At 44.0% G+C, this 24,108-nt stretch overlaps 1 protein-coding gene across 15 annotated transcripts in view; it reads right to left on the minus strand.

The window, feature by feature from the left end:
* Nucleotides 1–507: 507 nt before the first annotated feature.
* Nucleotides 508–24,108, minus strand: part of COL13A1 (collagen type XIII alpha 1 chain) — a 64,838-nt gene continuing 41,237 nt past the window's right edge. For 8 of the 15 annotated variants that reach the window (XM_071748999.1, XM_071749008.1, XM_071749003.1 and 5 more), the window contains 13 exons: nucleotides 23,995–24,039; nucleotides 23,506–23,649; nucleotides 22,578–22,676; nucleotides 21,102–21,143; nucleotides 20,555–20,581; nucleotides 18,641–18,721; nucleotides 16,601–16,636; nucleotides 14,348–14,401; nucleotides 14,010–14,063; nucleotides 13,153–13,188; nucleotides 10,144–10,230; nucleotides 5,964–6,002; nucleotides 508–2,310 (listed from right to left, as the gene is read on the minus strand). In XM_071748999.1, coding sequence (XP_071605100.1) covers nucleotides 2,278–2,310; nucleotides 5,964–6,002; nucleotides 10,144–10,230; nucleotides 13,153–13,188; nucleotides 14,010–14,063; nucleotides 14,348–14,401; nucleotides 16,601–16,636; nucleotides 18,641–18,721; nucleotides 20,555–20,581; nucleotides 21,102–21,143; nucleotides 22,578–22,676; nucleotides 23,506–23,649; nucleotides 23,995–24,039 — 777 coding nt within the window. In that variant the 3' untranslated portion in view covers nucleotides 508–2,277. Of the gene's footprint in view, nucleotides 2,311–3,708; nucleotides 5,421–5,963; nucleotides 6,003–9,104; nucleotides 9,183–10,143; nucleotides 10,231–13,152; nucleotides 13,189–14,009; nucleotides 14,064–14,347; nucleotides 14,402–16,600; nucleotides 16,637–18,640; nucleotides 18,722–20,554; nucleotides 20,582–21,101; nucleotides 21,144–22,577; nucleotides 22,677–23,505; nucleotides 23,650–23,994; nucleotides 24,040–24,108 lie in introns of those variants that run through there. The other 7 variants (XM_071748997.1, XM_071749002.1, XM_071749000.1 and 4 more) reach the window with 7 other exon arrangements.

Raw genomic sequence — 24,108 nt, forward strand, 5'->3', positions numbered from 1 at the left:
CTTCTTTGCAACAGACCACTTAAGATTGGAAGAGACCATTTTCAATCAAGTGGTCCCTAGCATAGCCCTTTTGAATTCTGTAAACATAAAGGAAGAGTTTCAGAGAGACTATTTTGTCTGGGAGAGGTCGCAGGTACCTGGTCCCTAGGCATGGCTGTGTGGATATGTTCATCAACACTAAAGACTGGTTTGCTTATGGAAAGCACCATTTTACTACTAAATTTAGGGAGAAAAAACACAATAGGAATGTCCTTAGGACATTTTGGGTGAGGAACTTCTACAAACTTATTCCAAAAGCCCATTAAAAATATATGTAAAAGGATATACAAGAAAACAAAGAAGAGCAAACAAAATGCCCCCAGAAAATAATAATAAAAAGTAACATTCTCAAGCTATATATATAATTGTTTTCATTTAAAAAAGAAGGGGGAAAAAAGCACACCCACCGCCTGCAGTTCTGGTCAGGTTCTCCCCTCCTCCTCCACACCCTCATCCCCCCAACCCCAGAAAAAAAAAAAAAACCAAAACAACAAATAATTTAACCCTTCCATCAGCCTGGTTCCTAACTGAAAAATTTCTTCCCCTGCTACCCTATTGACTGAATGAATCTGCTAGAAGTCTTGAGAGAAAAACTGCAATTCTTCAGATGAAACTGAAAGAATTTTTTTCCCTTTGCTATCCTGGAATTATTTTAGCAGTAGACATTCCCTGCCCTAGTGAGAGGAGATAGTCAGGATTATTCCAGGTGAGCTGTCCAAGGGTGTTTTAATGAAGGTTATTGCCTTTCGGGGACTTGCTCTGATTTAAAAAGATATCACTTCAAACTTGGAATCAGCACTTTCTCTCTGAACTGTAATGTCAATTGCTTATAATTTAGTTCTGCCTAACGATTTAGATGGTACCATTCATTAACTCTAATAATAATGGCCCTTATTAACCTTATTAAATATGCAGACAGCACAATTTAGGTCAATAGGAATCACACATTCAAAGTTAAATAAATATAGGTTTCAGTGCTTGGGAAAATAGGATTCCCAACACACTCAATGAAGGAGAAGTGTTATAAGTCATGTTCATAAGATATGTACTTAATAATTAATGTTAAGTTTTTTAATATATTGCAAGAGCTGTGGTGGAAAGACACTGCAGAATCACCATGAACAGAACCTTCAGCAATGGGAAAAGAGTAAGGGATGCTGATTCTCATGGCAGTTTGTCCCAAGTATCCAGAGTTGGAGATTCGGCCTTTCAGGCATCTGGGAGTTGTCCTCTGCACCTCTCACCACTTTGCTGAGTCTTTATTTCCCTTCAGTGAAAGTATTAAAGCATGTAACAGCAGAACCTAACCCTTCTAAGCCTTATTTTCCATCTGGAAGTACATCTGTTGAGAGGTACACACAAAAGGGGCCTGAATAGGCCAGCAGAATAATACTTCTGGAGGGCTCTAGGCAAAATACACACAGTATGCATGGTGGACACCAAAGCAGAAGTATAGGAAGCAAGGGAATCATTTGGTGAAACCAGATTTTTTTCCACACTTCACAGTTTCCTTTTCCAACAAGATACTTCATGCCTCTGAAATCCAGTGGGGGTTTCCTCCCCCCCACACTTTTTTTTTTTTTTGGGGTGGGGGGGTAGAGAAAGAAAAAAGAAAAAAGTAGTTTCTTTTCTTTATAACTTAACAGGAGAAGAAAGTTTTTGATGAAAAGGTTAAAAATGGAATCATTGAAAATACAGGTGGAAGTTTGTCATCTGGTAACCAGAAACAGTTGCAAAAAGTTTGATCACATCCTCTCCGAGCAGCACTCCAAACAGGACACGTGGGGTTCAGTTGATTTCTGTAAGGGTAATTGCTCAAGAAGGATTTCTTGGATAAAAGGTTGCCCCCACAGAAATATTGCCCATGTCTTGCATTCATTTATACAGCAGCTGCTGGAAAACGAGCCCAATTCTTCAAGTGAAGAGTCTGACCGCAACAATAGAGTGAAGTGAAAATGACCAAAGAAAAAGCATAAAAATGGTGTCATTTTCAAACCCTGCTGCTGGCCTCTGGGAGAAAGCAGAAAGCAAAGCAGAAGCAGAAAGTGTTGGCACGCTGCGCTCCTGCAGCCCCAGCAGGCAGCATCTGGGCACAAACTCCTGGTGTGCAGTTGAAGGAACTCTTCCCAGGCTCCAGGGAGGCAATTCTCAAAACATCTCCAGCAAATCTTCAGGAAGGTCCTCCTTCTCCTCTCATTCTGCTGTCATTTCTCAAGCTTCTCCACCCTCAGACATGCCTCACTTTTTGGCTATCAGCCACGGAGTCTGACCCTTGGAGTGGCAGACAAAGGGTTTCAGGTGAAAATGGCCAGGCAGTTACTAGCAGTGAGGGGAGCTACAGGCTTTGGGAGGGATGGACCCTGAAACTACACTGTCAGACTCAGGGTGGTACAAACCCAGCATCTAGCATGTGGGCTTTTCTTGAAATGCAAGGCACTTGTTTCAAGGAAGAGCAGCTAATCAGTCCAGTCTCACTGACTGGCAACCTTTGGTTCACCCCTGGTGGCTGACGAGATGGAAGTGTTGGTCAGCATTTTCCTACCTTTATGCCAGGTGAAGAGTTCTCTCACACACCCTTTTTCCCCAGCACTATCAGCTCCTATACTGCACTGCATCTTCTGCAAGTAACCTGGGGTCCTTTTCCTCCCTCTATGTGTGCTGCATGTTCTTACTAGTCAGCTGCAGGAGATGCTCATGACTCAATGCTCAACAGAGGCAAACCAGACAGAACATCACCATGGGATTGCCACCCCCACGCATGCCAGGGACCCACCTCTCAGTGTTAGCATGAAGGGCTGTGCTATCAGCAGCTTCCTTTACTACTACAAAAGGACTACAAAGGAGTTCCTTTACTACTTTGGTGCCTTTTTCCTGGAGAAGTCTTTGGGAAAGAGCTACCTCAGTGCCCTTGAGAACTAGGTCTAAGCTGAATTTTCTCCACACTGAGGTTTTTCACTGCCTTTTGCAACAAGGGCTGCTGGTTTGCAAAGGAAAGCAGAAATTAAACCACTTTTCAAGTTAGCAGACTTGCCTCCAAAACATCAGTCTCAGAAAGGTTTTAAAATTAGTTTTGCTGAATTACAGTCAGCTTTTTTCAGGGAACCCAAAAGGAAGCATTAAACAAGCCTCTGAACGAAGGTCATAAAAGCTGCTGCCCACAATAAGCACCTTTAAAATCCAGCTGCCAATTAAAGCCAACAAACACTACAAACTGAACTGTCAGAAATACAGAAAAGAGAGGTAATAAGGATAAGAGCTTGAGCTGACACTGTGTGTGCATGTTTGTGTTTTGCTGACAGAAAATACACAAGTCCTCTGGAAGGTGCAGTATCAAAGTCTCTTGCAGTTGGCACTGGTTTATGTCGGGAGCATCTCCACTGCTAATGCAACAATTATGCTGGAGCAAAGCTGAGATAAAGAAAACCAAACCTCTTTTGCTTAGACTGGCCCTCCCCCCTGCCTCTGCAGACCTGGGTCAGGTCCTTTCAAGAGCTCTGACAATTGCATTTCAAGGTCCTTCCTGCCTCAGGCAAAAGGATACAGTAGTGAGAAATACATTTCTCACTAATGTATCAGTTGAAAAACCACCCCCAAAAAATAAAAGGTACAGCATCATGTCAAGATCCAATTTACCTTTCAGCACTTGTATCAAGACAGCATAAACAAATTTACATTTTTCTGCTTTTAGAGAAAACAAACCCAAGCAAAACCAGACCCATGCAGTGCAATCACAAATAACACTCACAAAAACACAGAAGGGAACAGGAGGCATTGGCAGGTTCTTTTAGGGACCTGTAGATTTCTGAGGATTAAACATGGCCAACATTTTGAGGAGGGGCCGAAGCGTTCAGAGTACCTACCCTGAGGGCTAAGGAGAGGCTCCCTCCAGTCACCAAAATCACCTTCCCAAACCAACCTGCCTCCTGGCTGGGGCTTATAGTAACTGGTTTGGGTTTAACAGGTGTGTAATCAAAACACCAGAGTTGATTGGTATCAGTTAAATAAATCCTGACCCAATTAGCTAAATTAGCAAAGGCTTACAGCAGGGAGCTGGGTCTTATATAAAAGAGATCTACTACTGAGAAAATGCCCAAGAATCTCTTGCTCCTCTGCAGTTCATTTTCTCTCTGTGCCATTTTGGCTCCGGCACCCCAAGCATTTAATGAAAACATCATCCGTGGAAAAGTTTCATCCAAAGGACAATGTTGGCATGAGAAGAAATGGTTGTAAATATCATGAGTTAATTTAGGCTTAAAGTTACAAGGAGCTTCCAAATTGCGAGAGAAATCTGAACAGGTTTAGCCTTCCATTCCTTTGCTCATTTTCTAAGCAAAGTATGTGGTGATGTTCATTTTAGTCTGATAGTGTAATTTTTCTTGATGGGTAGTTTGGACTTGAGACATTGACAAAGGCAGGTCAAGAAGGATAATTAAGATATACAGATGCAAATGACACTCTCTGCAAACTTGCATGCCACCTTTGGTTAATATTTAAAAAAAACATGGATTGATTTATCTAATAAATGTTCATTAGGCTACCATTGAGGTATTCTGCCATGTGCTTAATTCTAAAAGAGTCCTTAATTAAGCTACTTCCAGGCCTACAAATTAGAAAGATGTTAGAATTTCTTGCCAATCAATTTCTTGCTTGCTGTCATGAGGGCTATTCCAGCTCATTGGAGGTGCTCTTTTTAACTTATCATTATTTCCAGCTCATGGGAGGTGCTCTGCTTCAGCCAGAAGCAGGAGACCAAGAGGTTCTGTTTGTACACGGCAATTCCACGGCTCCGTGGGAAGGTGTGGGTGCTCCTGCACGGCCAAGGAGCAGCCCCTAGAGGAGCCAGCAGGGGCTGCGCTTGGCTGCCTGAATCTGATCAAGAGAGAGAGACCTTGTTTGATAATTACTGATCACAGAACCTCTGTTCCCAGTGTTCAGTGGCTACTGTGAATTTTTCCAGCAATTTAGGAATCACAAAATGTTGAGCATTTCACTTTAATAAAAAATATGCAGTATTTTGAAATGGTCTTGAATTATTCCAGCTTGAAAAATGAAAATGACCTTTAAATCTATACAGGGCAGTTCCTCTGGGCACTTTTAATGCAATAATTTATTAAGTTCCTATATTCATCATGTGTGCACAAATATGTAAATATTACAGCTGTACTCCATGACAAAACAAGCATAATGCAGACATAGAATTATACAGAGAACTGACAAAGGGGGAAGAAGGGAGATGTGGTATTTTCTGTACAAAAAATACGCAGCCTTTTGATAATTTCTGAAAATGCATAACTTTTGGCATTTCAAAGAAGAACACTGTATAAAAATAAATATCCTATGTACAGTAACACACACAGGCCAGTCCAGGGTTAGAATCATCACTGCAAAAGAAAACATAAACAGATGTTAGTGACAATTCACTAACAAATGTTAGTGACAGCTCAGCAGGGGGAAGGACCTGAGGACTTAGCGTGAGATGGAAGGACAGTGGGACAGTGTTAGGGAAGCTGGCTCTGGGGCCTCCAGGAGGAAGAGAAATACTGCTGGATCTCAGCACTGAGCAGTGAGTCCATAGGACCCTTTTCTGCCAAAAACAAGCTGTGACCCTTTGACCCACTCCCCCAGTCCCCTGTGGCACCCCAGTTACCTGGGGTGTGCCAGCTCCCAGCCTCTGCTAACAGAGCTGACTGGGTGGGAATTTAATCTTTGTCCAAGCACTTTGAGGCCAGCAGCTCAAAGGCCACAAATAAATTTTTCTCTCTTAGCCTGTAAAACTAGACAGCAACACGCAAAGAAGGGCTATGGTCCTGGAAATCCCACACATGCCTCCAGACCTCTTTTGCTCTTAGCCAGGCTCATTGAAAAGCATCAGCAGGAGCTGCAGCACTGCCAGCTCAGCAGTCACATTTCCAGGACCACTTTACCTTATTCCAGCAACCTTGAACTGGAAGGCCATCTTCCCCCTGCAAATAAACCCAATGAAACAGCAGTTTAGGACACAGCAAATAGTGTAGAGAAGGAGCAAATAAGGAGTGGGTTAACTACTACAGCTGCAACAAACAGTCTGAAAGACATTCCTCACCTCTTTTCAGTGACCCAGGCTTATGGCTGACATAGCCAGGGGAGCTTGGAGCAAGGGCTGGGGCTGAAGAGGGGAGTTGCCTGCAGGCTACAAAGGGAACTTACATACTGTAGGCTTGTTCTCATTCCTTACTGAGGAGGGTTTTTAGTCAGGCTTCCCTGAAGGAAGCAGGGAACACAGGAGGTCTCATTCAGCCAGAGGAGTATCACTGGAAATGGATGTGGGAAGTGGAGATGGCTGGACTTGTGTTTGAGACCTCAGGCTTGACCCCATAACACTGAAGGTTTGTGTCACAGCTGTCCCTTCCTCAGAAAAGATCCAGGGAATTTCTGAGCCTGTGCTGGTTGAGGATGTCTCAGCTGACTTCTTGAGAGGGGACTTCTGCTTCAATAAAGTCAGTGGGATTTCTGTGAAAATCCCCTGGCACTCCTGTGACCCTGAATTCTTGGGCTACGCATCCCAAGGCTGGCATGTGTTGGTTTTTTTTTAATTATTATTTTAATGTTGATACTTTAAGGGTGTTCTACTAAAAGACTCAAGACTATATGGTTGGGAAGTGCTTTTGTGAATTACTGCAATTAATTTCATCATAGTGCAGCCCTACTCAATGTGAAAAAACAGGAAATTACATCAAAGATAATGTGCTCTCGAGCAGGAGTTATCTCCTGTTTCCAGTATTTATATACTTAAGGAGCTACACCTCTGGCTTGAGAAGACAAATACTTCTGCTGCATGTGTGTCAGGTTCGTGGGCTACTGCTGTGCCCCTGGAAAACTCAAGAGCAGGGGTGAAATTGTACAGTGCACAATGCAAGCACATTTCCTCAGTCATTGACTCAGTTATCACTTTCAGGAGTCCTGTGTGAGAAATGCACAGTGTGTGTCACCCCATGTGAGAAGGGCAAGGGGAAAAAGCCAGAAAAGCAAATGAACAGTAGTGTATTTAAAGGAGATGCACTTTTAAGGGACTGATGAAATTAATGTTGCTGTGATGCAACAACCATTCTGCTTTTCAAATGCACTTCTTAGACTGTGGTCTCCTTGTGATATTTCCTCCCCCACCCCTCCACTATGTGGAAATTCTGAGTCAGGGGTTAATTCTGGGTAAATTGTGGCGTTCCCATTGGTAGATGGGTGGTGGTAGGAATGACTGGTGGAGTGCATGGCAGGAGGAGATGGGAAGTTAGGTATATGGGGGAATGGTAGGCCAGGGAGTTACAGCTTTGGGATCAAAGGAAGTCGAGGTCACAGGAAAATGTTTGTTGCAGACGAATTTGCCAAGAACAGAAAGGTGACATGCTTGTTACTACCAAGTGCCTCCTTCCACATAGCTTGGATGTGCTAAGCATTAGCTCACAGTCTCCAGAATTTACACACAGATGTGTCAGATGGATGCTAAGCTTTTAACTTAGCTGGATCAAAAAACATGCTTATTCACATTCCCAAGACAGCTTGCATGCCAGAACACTATACAGATAAAAAAATAACACTGTATTTCAGCAGATTTTCTGACACATTTCTTGTAACAAAAGGTAGGTATGAAGTGTCCATTCTAATATGGCCACGTGGGGTGAATCCTACCCAAGAACACACACAGAAAGGCTGTCTCTGTCAGGGCAGTGGTAGAATCCTTTGCACCTGTGAAATTAGGTGCTTTATTCAGCCAAAACTTACTCCATAGAAACCTGGCTATTATCAGTGGGAGACAAAACACCTGGCTCAGGGTTTTTTCTCCTTTATGGACTGTTCTGGGAAGGTTTTATTTCACCTGTAGGAGTGGCAGAAGAGTTTCTATTATGCAGACTTAATGGAGCAGCAACTAGGACTTTGCAAGCAGTCTCTGTTACAGTCAGTGTCCCAAAGGGACAATGGCAGCACCCAAAGGAGTGGATGCTGGAAGACTAATGCCAGCTCTTCTCAAAGATCAAATGATGAGGGCTTTTAATGGCAATTTCAGAGCAGGTTTCCTCAGGAAGCAAAATGTGGTTTATTGGACTTTGTTTTTCCTTTGGGACACATTTTTCCAGCTAGTTGAACTAAATGATATCCCACCCCTTGTAAATGGCATCAAGTATCTTGACATGAGCATAAAGCTTGGGATGCCCATCCTCAAGCAAACCTAGTCATGCCAAAGTGGGACTGGAAGGGCAGGTGAGTAAAAGTTTCAATGTATTAAGGAGCTGTTGAGGGAGCAAAAACCTCACCCAAATGCTCCATCTCCAGAAAGTCTCAGAGTAAATTTATAAATTCGTGAAGTTTAATGGGATACTTAAAAATCAGCTGAGGTTAAGTGTTCCTTGATACCCTTGTCCTACAGGAGTAGGGTTAGATGAGGCAGTAAGTAAAATTATTATCCTTTAATACCTGAATAAGACAGATATCAAGAATTCAAAATTCAAGTTCCTTAGATGCAATGGGTACTATTTTGGATTCTGGGAAGAGTCACAAATAGGAATTGTCTAGCAGGCATCAAGGGAGGTAAGTGTCCAGTTAATATGTTTTACATGGGCTTGCTAACAGGATAACTATTTTTTCCAGTCACCTTAATGTATAGGGTGACTGTGGTAATGCCAGGCTGTGCTGGCCATATACAAGCTCTTAAAACCAGAGTTAATAAAGGACAGGATCATTGTAACTCCATGCTAGAAAGCCAAGCCTGTGCAGAGGCAGGTCTTCATGCATTAGTCTACTGAAAGTTCTACAAGTGAAGGCAAAGGAAGAATTGAAGCAGTTGTGAATAAATTTGCATTCCCATGATGTTTTTCCTCATGCCACAAAGTGATGTTGACAGCAGCCCTGAATCACAGCAGGAAGGCAGGGGGCCTGTTACTGACAGTGGCAGTGTGAGGAAGGGAGGATGGAGACAGGTAAGGAAGGAGTCGCCAGGTGTTTCTAGGGCATGCAGCTACTTGGAGGTACCAGAAAATTATCAGCCAAGATCCAAAAAGCAAACGAGCATGCAGGAAAGGGAAGGTACGCCATACCAATGGGCATGGGGCATCCAGGCCGTCCAGCCCAGGTAACCCCGGCTCACCCTTCTCGCCTTTAAAACCTCGGAGACCCTGTTTATGAAACCAACCACTATCGTTATTTCAGGTGATGCCACTCACCTCCAGGTCATGGGAGGAGAGGCCTGAACAGGTCCTGAACTCTGCTGCATACCCAGAGGACAGAGGGCCTGTGTTATCAGTTCAGTTTTGTCTGCATAGGCAGTAGTAGCGGTCGCCTTTCGTTTTCTGTAATCTACAAGTCATGAAGTACTTATTCTATGATTCTTTGATTCTCTGAGTTAAATCTGAGAGGGTGGTAACTGTGTTTCCTCCACTGTGTAGCCATCCATCTTTCCTACCCTCACCAGGAAACTGGCAGCTGGATTCTTGATGCGTGAGCCACCAGTATTCTTATGATTTATGGCAGCACTACAGATTTTTGGCAGTGTTTGCTGCAGCAGATGAGTTTACATAAAAGCATATATGTATTGCTAAATTTATCTATTTGCCTGGATTTACAGACAATATATTTTGATAGAAACATATCCCATTTCAAGTAAATGAGATTTGGTTTCCCTCTGGGTAATGCAGCTCGAGTCCCCTGTGTCTCTCTCAAGTGATCCCATCAGCTGGCTGTTATTCCAAGGCAGGGAAAACAGCATTCAGGTTTTGCTGTGACACAGGCACAGTGACACCACATGTTTCCAGAGAAGAGCTGTATCTAGCAGTGGAGGGGGCACAGGGCTCTGTCCTCAAAGGAGAAAGCCCTGGGCTCCCAGCACATGGGACACCCCCATGTACCCCAAACCTTAGTGAGCTCTGGAAGAAGAAGGAACATAACAATGATCACCCAGCAGCCTGATTGCTCAAAAGATCAGTGGTTGCCCACTGATGAAAGAAGACTGTGGTGGGAACCAGGCTGGGCCTTATCTGAGCATTTTACTTTTGCAAGCCCATTATTTATGTTATGATTTCCTTCTTTCTTCCCCACCAACAGATCTTGAAACAAAACATTTGATGAAACAGAACATACCAAAGGACAGGGTGCATCTAATCCAGGCGCTCCTTGGTCTCCCTTATCCCCTTTAGACCCTCTAGAGCCTTTCTTGCCCCTCTCCCCCTGTAAATAATAGTTTAGTCCAAGAAAAAAAGAATACACAAAAAAGCTTTAGGATCATCCATTTCAAACAATTATCAGCAATAGTTTGAAAAAAGGATAAACATTTAGGAAACATTTTAAAAGAAGAGAGATTTCTCTTTGAGCTGCTAAATGAAAAACAATGTATGGAGCTACTAATGGTTCCTCAGCTATATAAACACTCTGACCACTGCTAAAATCCCACACTGATGAACTGCAAGGGCTTTGCATCAAAGGGATTACAAATCCCTCAGTTGATTTTACTCTTCTTACTACTCTGAATTCTCCTTTTTAAAAGAAATTCTCACACGTGGGAGCATTTTTAGAAGCCTTCCCTTACACTGTGTAATAAACACTGTGTTTGCCACTAGGAGGGGTTTCATTCTACAGTTTCTAGGCAGGCTCCAGGTTCAGTTAGACCAGAGATAGAGCAGGGGGAAACAAATTTAAAAACTACAACTGAAGAGAAGGCTTGCACTCTGGTGGAGGGACAGCATCAGATCAGTATAAGGGCAGCCACAAAAGGGGCTGAGGGAGCACCCGGGTGCCCCATTGTGCCTCCTCACCAATCTGTGCCTCCTACATCCCACCCACAGCAGGTCAGCCAAGGCAGGGCACGGGGGGGCTATCTGTCAGTTGTATTGATACCAAATCTCTCTCTCTAACAGAGAAAATTCTAAGCATAAAAAAGGTGAAGGGGAGACTGCACAGGGAATTGAATTTAGGGTCCTTGTTGGGAAGGTTAAGAGAATTACAGGGTAAGATCAGACAGCACAGGTTGCTGCTTCTTATTTAAAAAAAAAAAAAGAAAAAAAAAAAGTGTTAAACCCAAAGCTGGCAAGAGAAATGGATGGGAGAGGAGAAGCAATGAGGAATCACCCAGACCCAAGCACTGGAACAGAGAGGATAATCCAGGAAAATGCAGCATGGGTTGCTCTGCGGGAAGGAACCGGGAAGAGAGGCGGAAAAGGATGAAGGGATAAAGGGGACAAAGGTGGACCTGTAGGAGCGAGGAAGATGCACATATACACAAGGAAAGAAAACCCAAAAAAACTAAACAGCAAACAAACCACAGGCATTAAAATAACAGCAAAGAGCACAAGCATTTGGGAGCACAAGTTCAGGGTTTACACTTTTTCAGCTGGGTCACTGGAAAGGCTCTGTTCCCATTGTTCCCATTGCCACCACCCAGTGCCAGGCTATGCCACACTCCCACACTGAACATAGGGCAGGAGGAACATTTCTGGGATTTCAAAGGCATTGCTCTGCCTACAGAAACAGAGGAGGTTTGGGCAAACTATTTGGGAACTTAACAAAGGTGCTGCTTGACTTCTGTTAGTAGCGACTTGTTCAGAGTTTCTGAAGAGGGGTAGGGGTGAGTGGAAGTACACAGGCTCAGGGGGAAAAGTGGTATTTTCTAGGATCCCACCTGTGAAGATATTACACTCACCCATTTACAGTTTCAAGTTGATCACACTTTTTTGTTTCAAAACATCAGCTGCAGTGAGGCCAAATGCTTCAATGCATGCTTCAAGGGGCCAGAAAAATTTCTCACTCATGACATCCAACTCATCCTCTACAATGAGGTGCAATTTTTCCCAGTTTTCATTTGAATTTAGGTGAGAGCTCAGAGAAATCCTATCTACAGCTACTCAAATATCTTTCTTTTAAGTAAAATACCCAGTTTAAAATCCAACTGAAAAAGTTCAGGAATTCTGTTGGGGTTTTTTTTGTTTAGAAGCCACACAAACAAAACCAAACACAAAAAACATCTTAGTGGAGAGGATGTTAAGAAGCAAAGCCGGAAATGCAATGATTAAAAAGGGAGAACTTTGGATCTCCCATAAAACTTGGACCTTTCTCCCCTAGTTTAAGATTCCAATTGGCCACTGCTTTCCAAACTGTACATTCTGTGCAGAGCAAGGTCAGAAACATGTTGCAGATAAAGGACAGAACACTCACTATATATCAAAAGCAAATTTGTATAATGAAAATCACAGCTCATGCACTATAAAACTTTACATTTTCAGATAAATTTAGGTGATACCAGAATCTTATGAAGGTGGCTGCATAAGTACATGCATAAAGATGTTCTTGTGTACTACATTGAACTGCTTGACATATTTATACAGCTGTCACCTTACAAAGACTGCAATCCAGAAGTCATTTGTATTTCTAAGTGAAAATGATATTCAACTATAGCTCTCAACTGCATTTATCTCAAAGATAAATTGTTGTGGAAAACCTGATGAAAAAGTGAAGAGCTTCTCACTTCTTAGTGATTCCTATCTTTCTATAACACAGGTAGCATGGCAGAAAAGCAGCCATTCGTGTTACTGGTTTTGACTCAACTCTTCAGCATTACATCCATTCAGGACAACATCTGAGTTGACTTCATGTCTGATTGTTTAAGGAAGGCAAATTGAATTTGTCTTTTCCAAATCTCCATCATCCAAATTCTCTGGAAAATCATCTTCCAGAGAACAATTTTCTTTTTAATGCTTCTGGGGGAATGAAAAGTCGTGTAATAAGATTTGTGGCTCTACATTAATTCTCATGGAAATACCTACACCCTATATCAGTAAATAAGCTGGATTTCCTAAAGCATTTCACGTTGGCCTAACTCTACTACAGATGAAGCCCTGTGCTTCAGTGAGGACAGAGCTGTAACAACAAACACATCAGAAAATCCCTCCCAGAGCTTTCAGACACTACAGCATCCCGGATGATTACATGAGCTACAGGTATCACCTTCTAAAACACAGGTCTGTAAAAAGTTACTAATACTAAGGTCTAGCAGACAGAATTACATGCAAGCTACTTGAGGTTGCTGAGGAGTTAGCCAGACTATCACTGCCTGAAGATGTCAGTAACTGAATACAAGTAGTTTGCCTGGTTACTTACCCGGATTCCTTTGTCACCAGGTAGACCTTGTAAACCCTGAAATACATCAACACGAAAAGAAATATTTTAAAACAAGTTGGCCCCACTGTATGCCCACTCAGAAAGAGGAATGTGTGTTTTTTCCATTTGTATCAATTGCTCTAGGGTTAAAAAAAAAAAAATAAATCAAAACTTCTCCATCAGAGAACTTCATCTCCATTAGACCATCTCCATTAGGCTGTACCATCACTACTAGTCCTCCTCTAAGGGGTTCTTCAGATTAAAAATTAACTACTTTAGAGAAGGCAGTCCCTGAAAAGAGCAGCAAGCTTCCTTTTTGTGTTAAAGAACAAATCAGTTTCACAATCACATGAAGCCAGAATTCCAGCACAGGCTCCATTTTGCAAAAAGTAATCCAAGACAGTGGAAGTACCCTCAGTGACGGCAGCTCTTGTCACTGCAGCAAGAAGACAGGACCTTCTCATTAGTCACCCAAGCTGTGGAAAGGTAGAAGGAGCAGATGTGCTCAAAAGCAGCATTTTGGACTCAGGTACATATCCTGGGAGTCCCATGCAGCTTTTTTTTAGGAGCTTGAAGACCAAAGTGCATTAACAGTTTCCCTTCAGCTTTGACCTCATACTATGATGTTCCAGTACTTAAAGGGCAGCTACAAAGATGGAAACTTCCTATTTATAAGGAGTCCCATGGACAAGACAAGGGGTAATGGGCATAAGCATACATAAGCTTGTAACATTGGTTCCTTAACACCTAACCCAGCTGAAATTGCAAATGCTGTATTACAGCAGCATCTCAAGCTATCGACCAGAGCAAGGAAACAGGCACTGTGGGTAACCAACCCCTGCTACTCCCACACTTACGGGAAGCCCTGCTGGCCCCATTGGTCCTACAACTCCAGGATCTCCTTTACTGCCCTGAAACAGAGACAAGAGAGTAGAAATTGTTACATTCAATTTAATAAAATCTGACAGCACAACAGTGGCTACAGCAGCACTTCAGAATAAAAAGTAAGATATATGTTTCAAAGCACCTAAAAACCCCAAGGATGATACTCAAAAATCAAAGAGGCCCAGCTGAGGATCTTATACCCACAAGGAGAGCAGTTCCAGCTCTAGAAAAACCTGGAGTTTATCCATCCCTGGAAGTTTGTATCTTTGAAGAAGTTACAGAGCATTGGCCAGTTGTGAAGCAAACTCACCCTTTCTCCTTTTGGTCCTGCTGGTCCTGAAACCCCAATTGGTCCTGGAGTGCCCTGTAGTTGTAGGAAGGAAAACACATCAAGATGTTTTTATTCTGGGGCTTCATTAAAGACAGAAGCACTGCTGCTTCCTTAGAAAAAGGCACAGCTGGCAAGGTCAGTCTGGTGGTGTAAGGCATCTAGCAGCACTACAGCTTTCAGTGTTGGTGGTGATGGATTTGTAGTTATTATACACAATTTGAAGAACATGGGAACTTCTCCATTAGGTCACACCAGCACCATTTTACAAAGCCTTATTTTTAATTTTTAAACTCTCTCTTGACAATGGTTACAGCAGGCATTTCTACCAGCTCCACGGGAGGGATTTTTGTCTCTCTAGTTTATATCAAAGCTGAAAGCTGTAGCAGAATAAAGGCCATTTAGATATACAATAAGAAATTTTCTTTCCTTTTTATTTCTTTAATCCCCCCAAAAGTCAGTTGAGTGAAAATAAAAGCATCTGGTTACTTGGTGGCAGGCAGCCAGTCATGCAAGCTGGAGGACACCGTGCTGCAGAGGTGACTGGAGATGCATATGTACAGAGATGCAAACTAAGGGGGTATCATTCCTTCCCACTCCCTCTGTCCCCTTTTTGTCATTTACATCACCCCACCAGGCTCTCAATCATGCTAACCAGAAACCTCAGCCATTTTGCTAACCCTCTGACACAGGGCCCAGAGTGCAGTACACCCACCTAACTATGCAGTATAGCTATGCATAACCTTCCTAACCCTGTATCATATAATTTAGATTGGCAAGAACCATTTGGATATTGATCCACAGATCCTCCATGGAGCTTCTGTAAAGGGAAACTTTTGGGGCCCACTAACTGCATCCTATCCAGAACAAAGGAGGAACAGAGAAATATGTTTTGAACAGCCTTTGAACTTTTTAATGCAAGCTTGCATTAAATCCTTAGTCACTAAAGTAACCCTGCAGATGTGAGCAGGATGACTCATGGGGCTCAGAAGAGCTTTTCAGATAAATTAAATCCACAGAATGTAAGTGGAGAAGTAGTTCACACAGCACACAAGTTCAGTGCAGTGGGAAGTGAGAAAAAGCAGGCTCTCCTTAGGTCCATGCACAGGAGTTCACATCATGGAAATCTTAATTGCCTGCACATGCACATAATTTTAAGATCATCTAGGGCCATGAAATACGTTATCTCACCTGCACATTTCTAGAAGTTAATTCTACATTTTCCCAGAACAACTGAGACTATAAGCAGCCATTCAGATTCTGTTCAGAAGTTCCAGTTATGCTGAAGAGAAACTTATTTTTAAAATAGCCAAATGGACTATACACAGGCAATGCATGATTTCCCAAGAGGGATTAAAAATATTTGGTCCTCATTTAACAGCTGCTGCCCCAGAATAGCGGAATGGTTTGCAGACCCAGGTTTGCATTACTTGTCTCATTCTGGATTTGACAGACTGAGAAGCTCAGACACATGGGAGTTTTTTCCTTCACACCTCACAGTGAATTAGCAACAAGGGGTGGGAATCTTGCATCTTTCTGCTCCACTGTGAGATCTCTTTACCTCTCAGGTGCATGCATAGCCCAGAGCACACCCCACACCCACATATCTGGGACTAAGGACAGCATGTGCAGAGTTGCTGAAGTTGTATTATTCTCTGCTGCTTGGAGGTGAGGAACTTGTCTACTTGCAGAAGTTCTTTTAGATGCAACTTCTGCTTGTGGTGACATGCTTACCATGCTACAGAGAGATACCTGTAAGCACACCTGCAGCCCACAGCAACACAGTCTTAAGTGCTGCATGTGAAAACAACACAAAAAGCTTTTTTCTCATAGGAAAAAACATGTGGGCATTATCATGCCTAAGAAAATTTAAGAGCTACTATCATGGAAAGGCAGCAAGCAAGGCTACCATGGGGAACAGCAGGAGGGAAATGCTAAACCCTTCCCCATAAAGAGGACAGAAGAACAGAGCATCATGGAACCATGCAGAACCATTCATCTTGTTATTGCAAAAACATGGAACAAGTAGGCTGTGATTCCAGGATCCAGGCAGACTCAGAGCATCAAAAAAGACAAGCGTGTGATGTCAATTCTCAACCTAAGTCCAGCCCCCCTCCCAAGCCTGCTCTGGAGAAAAGAAAGTTATTCCTGTTGTCAACAAGACTGGTAGAAGAGACGAGACAAATCACAGTACTGAGGAGGGGGAACAAAGGGTAATGGAGAAACGGAACTCACCGGTGGTCCAGGCCTGCCGTCTAAACCTGAAGCACCCTGAACAGATGGGGGGGGGTTAACAAAAAACAAGGCAAGAGGAGAGGGGAGAAGGGTAAGGGGGGAAGGAGAGAGGGGATAGGTGAGTGAAGCAGTGACTTGAGACAAACATATGCTTGCAATAAACAAAAATTAAGATCTCAAGGACAGGCGATGGTACTCACAAGCAAACCAACAAAAACATAGAAACACTGAATACATATAATGGTGACCTGCAACTTTCAGGTCCCCTGGTGGCCAGGAGAGAAACCTTTGGTAGAACCTAAGTTGAGCTTCCCTCCACTTACAAGTATGACAAATTCCTCAGCTTGTAAACCACACAGAGAAATCCACAGCTACTGCAGACAATCGGTGCTGAAATTCTGGCATGATGTCAAGTCTTAAGTCACACATGAAAAAGCAGCAGATCCAGCTGTGGGATTTTATGGAGTCCATCTGAAATATTTCAGTACCTGTTCAGCACTGCATCTAATCTTACAGGCTAAAACTACACTGGATCAGGCAAGGAAAAGCTTATGAAGAGAATCAGGTACCTCTGAGCAGAGACACAAGGTACACAGTGTTTCTCTGACCTCACTAATTGCTTCAGAATTGTGTTTCCTAGTTGGCCAACTGATATTGTTGATACAAGTACAAAATGTTTCTAAGAGCTCATATACTCACTCATATATATACTTGTGAGCTCATCTTTCCCCTCCACAGCTCCAGAACAGAGATGTGAAAAGCCAAGGGACCCTGCTCTCCCACGGGGCTCACTGCTGTAGAAGACCCAGCTAGCACATCCCCTGTGACTGATAAGCTTGTCAGGATAACTGCTGGGGCATCTCCTGTTCACATCTCCTGTTCTCCTTCCCCTGTCCTGACAGCACACAGACTTGAGGGAATAACTGTTTACACAGAAAGATGCTATTTGCATTTCTCAGGACAAACTGGGGACTGGGTTTTTATGTCTCACTGCTTCATTGAGGCACAACCCTTTGCCTCTGAGCCTTCCAAAAGCATAGCTTTTTTCCCCACTGGCTCTGTATGGAGCCACAGTGAATTCATTCCTGATGAGTGCACTTGAATGCCTATGTTTAGATGAGATGCATCCAGGCCCTGGAAGGTAACTGCTATACAGCACAACTAACAGAGAAAAACATTTTAACAAGACATATATGTCAGCCAAAGTCAGGACAAGGGATTTGGGTGATCGAAGACAGGTTGACAGTCACACAGTACACAAGATGTGCTTTGTGGTGCTTGTTTCCAGGAAAGTACATTCAAAAAAGGAGAGGGAACACTCTGCCACCAGTGCTTGTTATGAGGAGAGAACCTGGGGGCTGGCAGAGCAACTGGATGGGACTGAGTTACCACTGATTTATTATCAGCTGTGAGCTCAGACAGCAGGTGAAGAGGCTTATAGAAATGTGAGCTAACAGCTTCACAAAGTCTTCAGGTTTGTACCTGAAGTTCCTGTAGCATTCTCATAACTCTGACAAAATCCCTCCTTGCTAAGCAAAGCAGTTCACCAACGCTGGTCTAAGGTGACTGGGTTCACATGCAGCAGGGAACACATCAGGCTCCTGCCATGTCAGGGGAAGCATCGATAGGAAATTACCACCAGTGAAGAAGCTGGAGGCATTCGGAGCCACCAAGGTTTTGTACAAAGCTAGGTAACAAACTGCTGGGGAAGTGTTTCCTTCTCCAAGGTTTTGACTTTGCCTGGTCTTGCCTCATGGCCCTGAAGTGCAAAGAACCCAGAGGAAAGCTGCTACTTGTTTTTCCCAGTCCTGACAGAAACAGGAAGAATTGATCACTGATCTATTTCATAGATCTAGAAGATGAGAGTTCTGTATAGAACTTGGTGCTTTAAGTCTAAAAAGCAAAAGCACAGCTATTTATAGTTCATCTCTTTCTTTGACTTTACATATCAAGTCCCTTCATCTATCTCCTATTGAGGGATCTTTTTACAGCTGATATAAGTTTGGCTTACGAAGCACCGCTTGCTTCCTGAATACTTACGGGTAATCCCAGTGGCCCTCGGTCTCCTTTTTCACCCTGGGCACCCTTCTCTCCTTTCATTCCATCAATCCCTGCTTCCCCCTAAAGGAAGGATGGAGCAGAAAATAAACCCACCATGACACCACTTATATAACAAACATTCCTCCGTTTGGAGCACGTTGGAGCAGCAGAGAGAGTTCAAGAGGCAGTGGAGCAGTGCTGGAACCTGATTCTCAGCCCACTCTGAGGAAAACCAGTACCAGTGAGGTAACTTCTGGTTACTTTTATCTACCTGACACTCCCTGCACAATAGCACAGGGAGAACAACCCAGAAGTGAGCTCAGTTCCCCTTTGACCATCTTCACCAACTGGATCTGAATCTCCTCTTGCTGCCATTGACGTAAACCAGGTGCTCACACAGAGATAATCTGAGCAGTTGGTTTTATATTTTAAGAAGTGGATTAATTGGAAGTGAATGACAGGTGTCTACAAGCTTTTAAAAAATAAATCACACTGATATTTTTGGAAAGACTTTTGTAAATGCAAAGGCATCAATTTCAAAATCTGGGAAAAAATTTCATCATTTTTTTTCCAGTGGTATTTTATAAATTCTGTATTAGAAATTACAAAGCAGTATTACTATATTCCTTTATCATAAATCCAAAATGCATCTCAAAGCTTTTTCCCCTCCCCATTTGGGTTCATAAGGCATTTTAAACCACTGTCTTTGTTGCATTTTGAAACGGGCATGTCAGAACCAAATTTGCACAGAAAGAGTGAGGCTGCTTGCTGTACTCTGCTACAGTTCTGGGACCACAGATTGCTGGCTCACTCCACCAGCACTCCAGCTTCCACACAGCCACATCTCACTGCCCTACAACACTGTTTAGCTCAAGCAGTTACTTATGCCTGACATGTCTGCAAAGGGTGTGACACGTTCTTCCTCGGCACTACTGAAAGCCTCATTACAAAGAGAATTATTACAAATTGCAGGGATGGAACAAAAACTTCCACAGTCAGAAAATCTCACTGCACCTGCTAATTAAACCTACATGGATCCTCTGTTGAAGCAGAAGCTGGTGCAGTACTTATGCCTATAATCCAGGCTGTGCCATGCAAGACTTTCATCTGTGTTTGTTTGGCACATACTCCAAAGACAACTGCACCTCACGGAAGTTTCCCAGACACTTGATAGCCATGACTAGTGAGTTATGGACAAGCAAGACAGATAACTGTATCTGTAATCAACACATGGAGAAAAGATGAATTGGGATAAATATACCACCTCCCTCAGCACCCAAATAGAGCTGGCAAACAAATACTAAGCAGAACCAGAAGAATTAAGACTCTTTCCACAATTTCCACTCTTTGGTGAGATGGTCAGAGGAAAAACAGAGCTCTCCTTGAACATCTCCACATTTTTTTTTCATCTTTGTACTGTTTTACAGCAGGCAAAGCAGTGATGCAGGCTGAGTATAAACACATTTAGATGGAGAATAGGAGAGAATAGGAAGCTTCTAATCACCAAGAACAGGGAAGTTCTTGAGTGGCTGTACAGCAGAATTCTCAGCATTTACAACCTGGCTAACTTTAAGTTAGAGCTCAGTTACTTAGGATTGTATGGCAGACAGGCTGTCCATCCTGCTGTACAGACCTTCACTCTGCAGACAAAGATTTCAGCTATGTTCTCACAGGAAGACTTCCAAGGGCCAGTGGCTTTCCACTTCTCTGGGTAAAAACTGGAGAAAGTGACTGGGTCTATGGGTCCTTAAATGAGCACTGCTAATCCATTTCCTTCAAGACATTATTCTGAAGTACTTGTCTTCTTACCAAGAAGCTAAGTAACATTTGCAAGCTAGGAAGTTGTTACTGGAAAATTCTTGCACCTGGGACAGCCTATTTGAATTTTCAGGATATAAAGTTTTGCAGCCTTACCTTCGGTCCTGGGAGGCCCTGGAGACCCTGTGTTTGGGATAAGAGACAAAATGTGAGCAACTTTTAAGGATGTGTTTTGAAATCCAGGTACCCCACTTCAGTGTGTAGCACAGAGTTTTTGCATTTTGACACGAGCAGGGCACAAATGCTTAGCCCAGAGGCCTCATTATTTGTGTAAAGGGCACTTCATGTACTGTTCTCATCTGGTAATGAGGAGACTTTTGCCAAGAACAACCTGGCAGTGAGCCAGGCTTGCTATTAAGATCATTTTTGCAGTTGATCCCTTTAATCCCACCCGCCCCCTCTTGCTACTGTCTTTCCTTTCATCTCAGACTAACATAACCTTCACTCTTTACCCACCCAGCCCACCCTAGCTCTGACCTACCCTGGGGGCTGGTTTTGGAAGTGATTCTAAGCATGTTCCTGTCTCAACACTGCAGTGTCTCATGGTGGTTTTCTCCATCCAGAATTCTCCCCAGTCCAGTCACTTCCCCCTCTATCCTCACTCCCAGTCTCTTGCTCCTCAGGTGAACAACTCAAAACTTACTGGAGGTCCTGGAGGGCCTTGGGGTCCAGGGGGCCCAGATATCTAGAAAACAATGCAAGAGAAGTCAGTGTCATAATCTGCTGCCTTCAGAGGTGAAGGGGAACTGCTCAGAGGGGAGCCAGGGTACAGCTGAGCTCCAGTGGGCTTGGAAACCTGTACTCTCCTAAAGAGTGTATAAGGAAGTAGCAGCAATCCAGGTCAGAGTGGCTGAGAAGCAGCAGCAGGAATCTGGTGAGGGTTATGCAGCAGTTGCAGAGTCAGAAGGAAGGAGAGAAGCAACTTTTTGTTTGTTTGTTGTTGGTTTTGTTTTTTAAATAAAGCCTCACTTCCATTACTCTACTACTCTTCCCACAAGGAGACACAGGATCAACATCTAGTACCTTGTTTCAAAAGACAGGAAAGAAAGTGGCAGGCTGGCTCCACACATGCAGAAGAGTGTATGGAGAGCCTGTGGGACTCCTTGCTGCAGGGTGGTACACAAGCCAGCCTCTCACTCTGAAGGGAACCAAAAAAACCTATTGACCCAAATGAACCCAAAACCTATTGACATCTATACACATGTGGATACATGCAGATATTGCTCAGGAAATCCCTTTGCCCCAAATGCAGAGGAAAATACCTGTTATGCTTTCCATGATTTTCTGTACTTCCCTAGGGCATTTGTTATTTACCGCTTGTTGTGAGCTAGACTGTTCTTGTGTGAAGGAAGAGCAGGGCATCAGGAGCTAGAGCAATTTAGTCCCACAAAATGTTGTCCCAGGTGTATCAGGGGGGGTGTATCACAAAGGGTGTATCAGAAGGGGTGGGATGTGCTGGCTCTCAGCAGCACTGCTGCCAAATCATCCCTATCCTACTGCTGTGATTGCAGAAGAAAAATGAGAAAGGTGACCCACTGATTCTCCCCTCCACACCCCCTAGGCTCACCCTTCTCTCCCTGCACACAACAGACCCTGTCACCACTGTCTGAACTCGGGGGTCTTGCTCCATCAGGAGCCATCTCTGAGTGACCCATAAGCTGAGAAACAGCCATTCCCCAAAGGAGGAGTAGGAACATATCAGGTATTTTACAGCTCAAATCTGTTTCCAGAGGAGACACCTTACAAAGAGGGAGGCTGCCAGGAGTGGTATTAAGATGCAAGGGGAATACCACAGGATTTGCTTGCCTTTTCCTGACACCTCTCTGCTGCACAACCAGCAGGCTCAGCCAGCAAACCAGTTGTTTCAGGTGACTTAGACACACAGGCTCTACCAGAGCCAGCACCTCCAGGTGACAACAGGGACAGATAGCCAGCTGGTCACTGCCTGCTGCTAGAGACCTGGCCTGAGGGACATTCGGTGAAACTTAGATACCTAAATCTTAAGGGGTCTGAGACTCCCAAGATTCTCTGCCCTTTGGGAAAAGAACTCTTGGTTGTTGCTCTGTGTTGTTTTCTCTTTGCCAAGCAGGAAAGAGCAGCCTGTCTTTTTCACTCTTACTGTCAATCCTGGGAGTCCAATGGGACCTGGCAATCCTGATGATCCTGGCATCCCTTGGTCACCTCGTTCACCTTTCTCTCCAGTGGGGCCATCAAGACCCTATGGATCAAGAAAGAATTGTGGATTTTTTGCAAGACTAATTTAGGCAGACATTAGAAACACCACTGCAAGAAATACCACCAAAACTGGCTCTGGTCATCCCAAGAACACACAGGAAACCCCAGACAACTATCAGGTGCCAGGGAAATTCAAGGCTTCACTTGTCTTGAAATCAGATGTGAAAATGCTTGTACACAGTCCTGTCACAGTGGATGTGGCCGCACAGCAGGGCTGGGGGATGGCTTTCCTGCCTCCAAGTCCTGCTTGCAGTACACAGTTTGCTGGAGTCTGTACTAAAAACCACTCCCCATCAGACAGCTGTTGTGACAGCAGGAATTTTATCCTAGTAATCTTCTAGAGAGGCAGAAGCTTGTTGCATAAAGCTCTCTTGAGTAGTGCTAGGGATACACAAGTTGTGACACACTGCAGCTGGGAGACTGGGAGTTAGTGGCAGGGATATCAGTGGTTTTGCCAATGCAGTCACCCACCTAGAAGGGGCACTTGTGCTGGTACCTCCACTGCCACCCTCAGTCAGGCCTTCTGCTTGCTTCCAGTGGCCTTCCAGTTTAAGCAATGTGCCAGGCAATAAGCTGAGGGATCAACATGGTACCCAGAGGGCAGGGCAGGCAGTTGGGCTCAGCCACTCCAGCAAGATGGACAACACATCTGCCAGGCAGTGAGGTGCTCCTCTACTCCTATGCTTCACACAGCAGCAGTGAGCTGTCTCCAGCATCCACCTCAGAGGGGCTCTGAGGTATCCAGAAGTCCCAGGGCCTGGCACTGTAACCTGGATAGCCAGCAGTGCTCTGAGACACTTCAGTTTACTCACCGGTGAGCCAGCTTGTCCTGGCTCTCCTTTATCACCCTTTTCTCCTGTGACCCCCACAGGGCCTGGCTCTCCCTTTATTCCAGGTGGTCCATCCCTTCCTGGCAGACCAGGGGGGCCCATTTCTCCAGGTTTGCCACGTGGTCCCTGAAAGAAATCCAAAAAACAGAGTGAAGCACTTTCAGATACGAGTGAGGTTACTCCAGCAGTGACTCCCTGGCCCTGCCTCTCTGTCACTGCTCAGGCTCTCACTCACAGGAACGCCATTTGAGGAGTCACAGGCAGGACAAAGGAGATTTGCCATGCCATCTCAACAACTCTTTTTAAGTTAGGACTTTGAGAAACCATTAATGCTCATTTCTGTGATGGAAAAAAACCTTTTTTCCCCTGTGGGTAAAGCACCTGTGCAATAATAGCCACTGAGATGGAGCATACTAACTCCAGGTAAGACCACCAAGGGGAAGAGCAATCCACAGAGGTACAGTGTCTCACCTTTTCTCCATCATGGCCTGGAGGACCTGGCAAGCCAATTTCACCCTGAAATACAAAAATGTTACTTCGGCAGTCTGAAAGCAGCTATTATGAGTACTTCTGTGAGGTAGTGTG

This window comes from Heliangelus exortis, chromosome 7, assembly GCF_036169615.1.
Source record: "Heliangelus exortis chromosome 7, bHelExo1.hap1, whole genome shotgun sequence".
NCBI lineage: Eukaryota > Metazoa > Chordata > Aves > Apodiformes > Trochilidae > Heliangelus > Heliangelus exortis.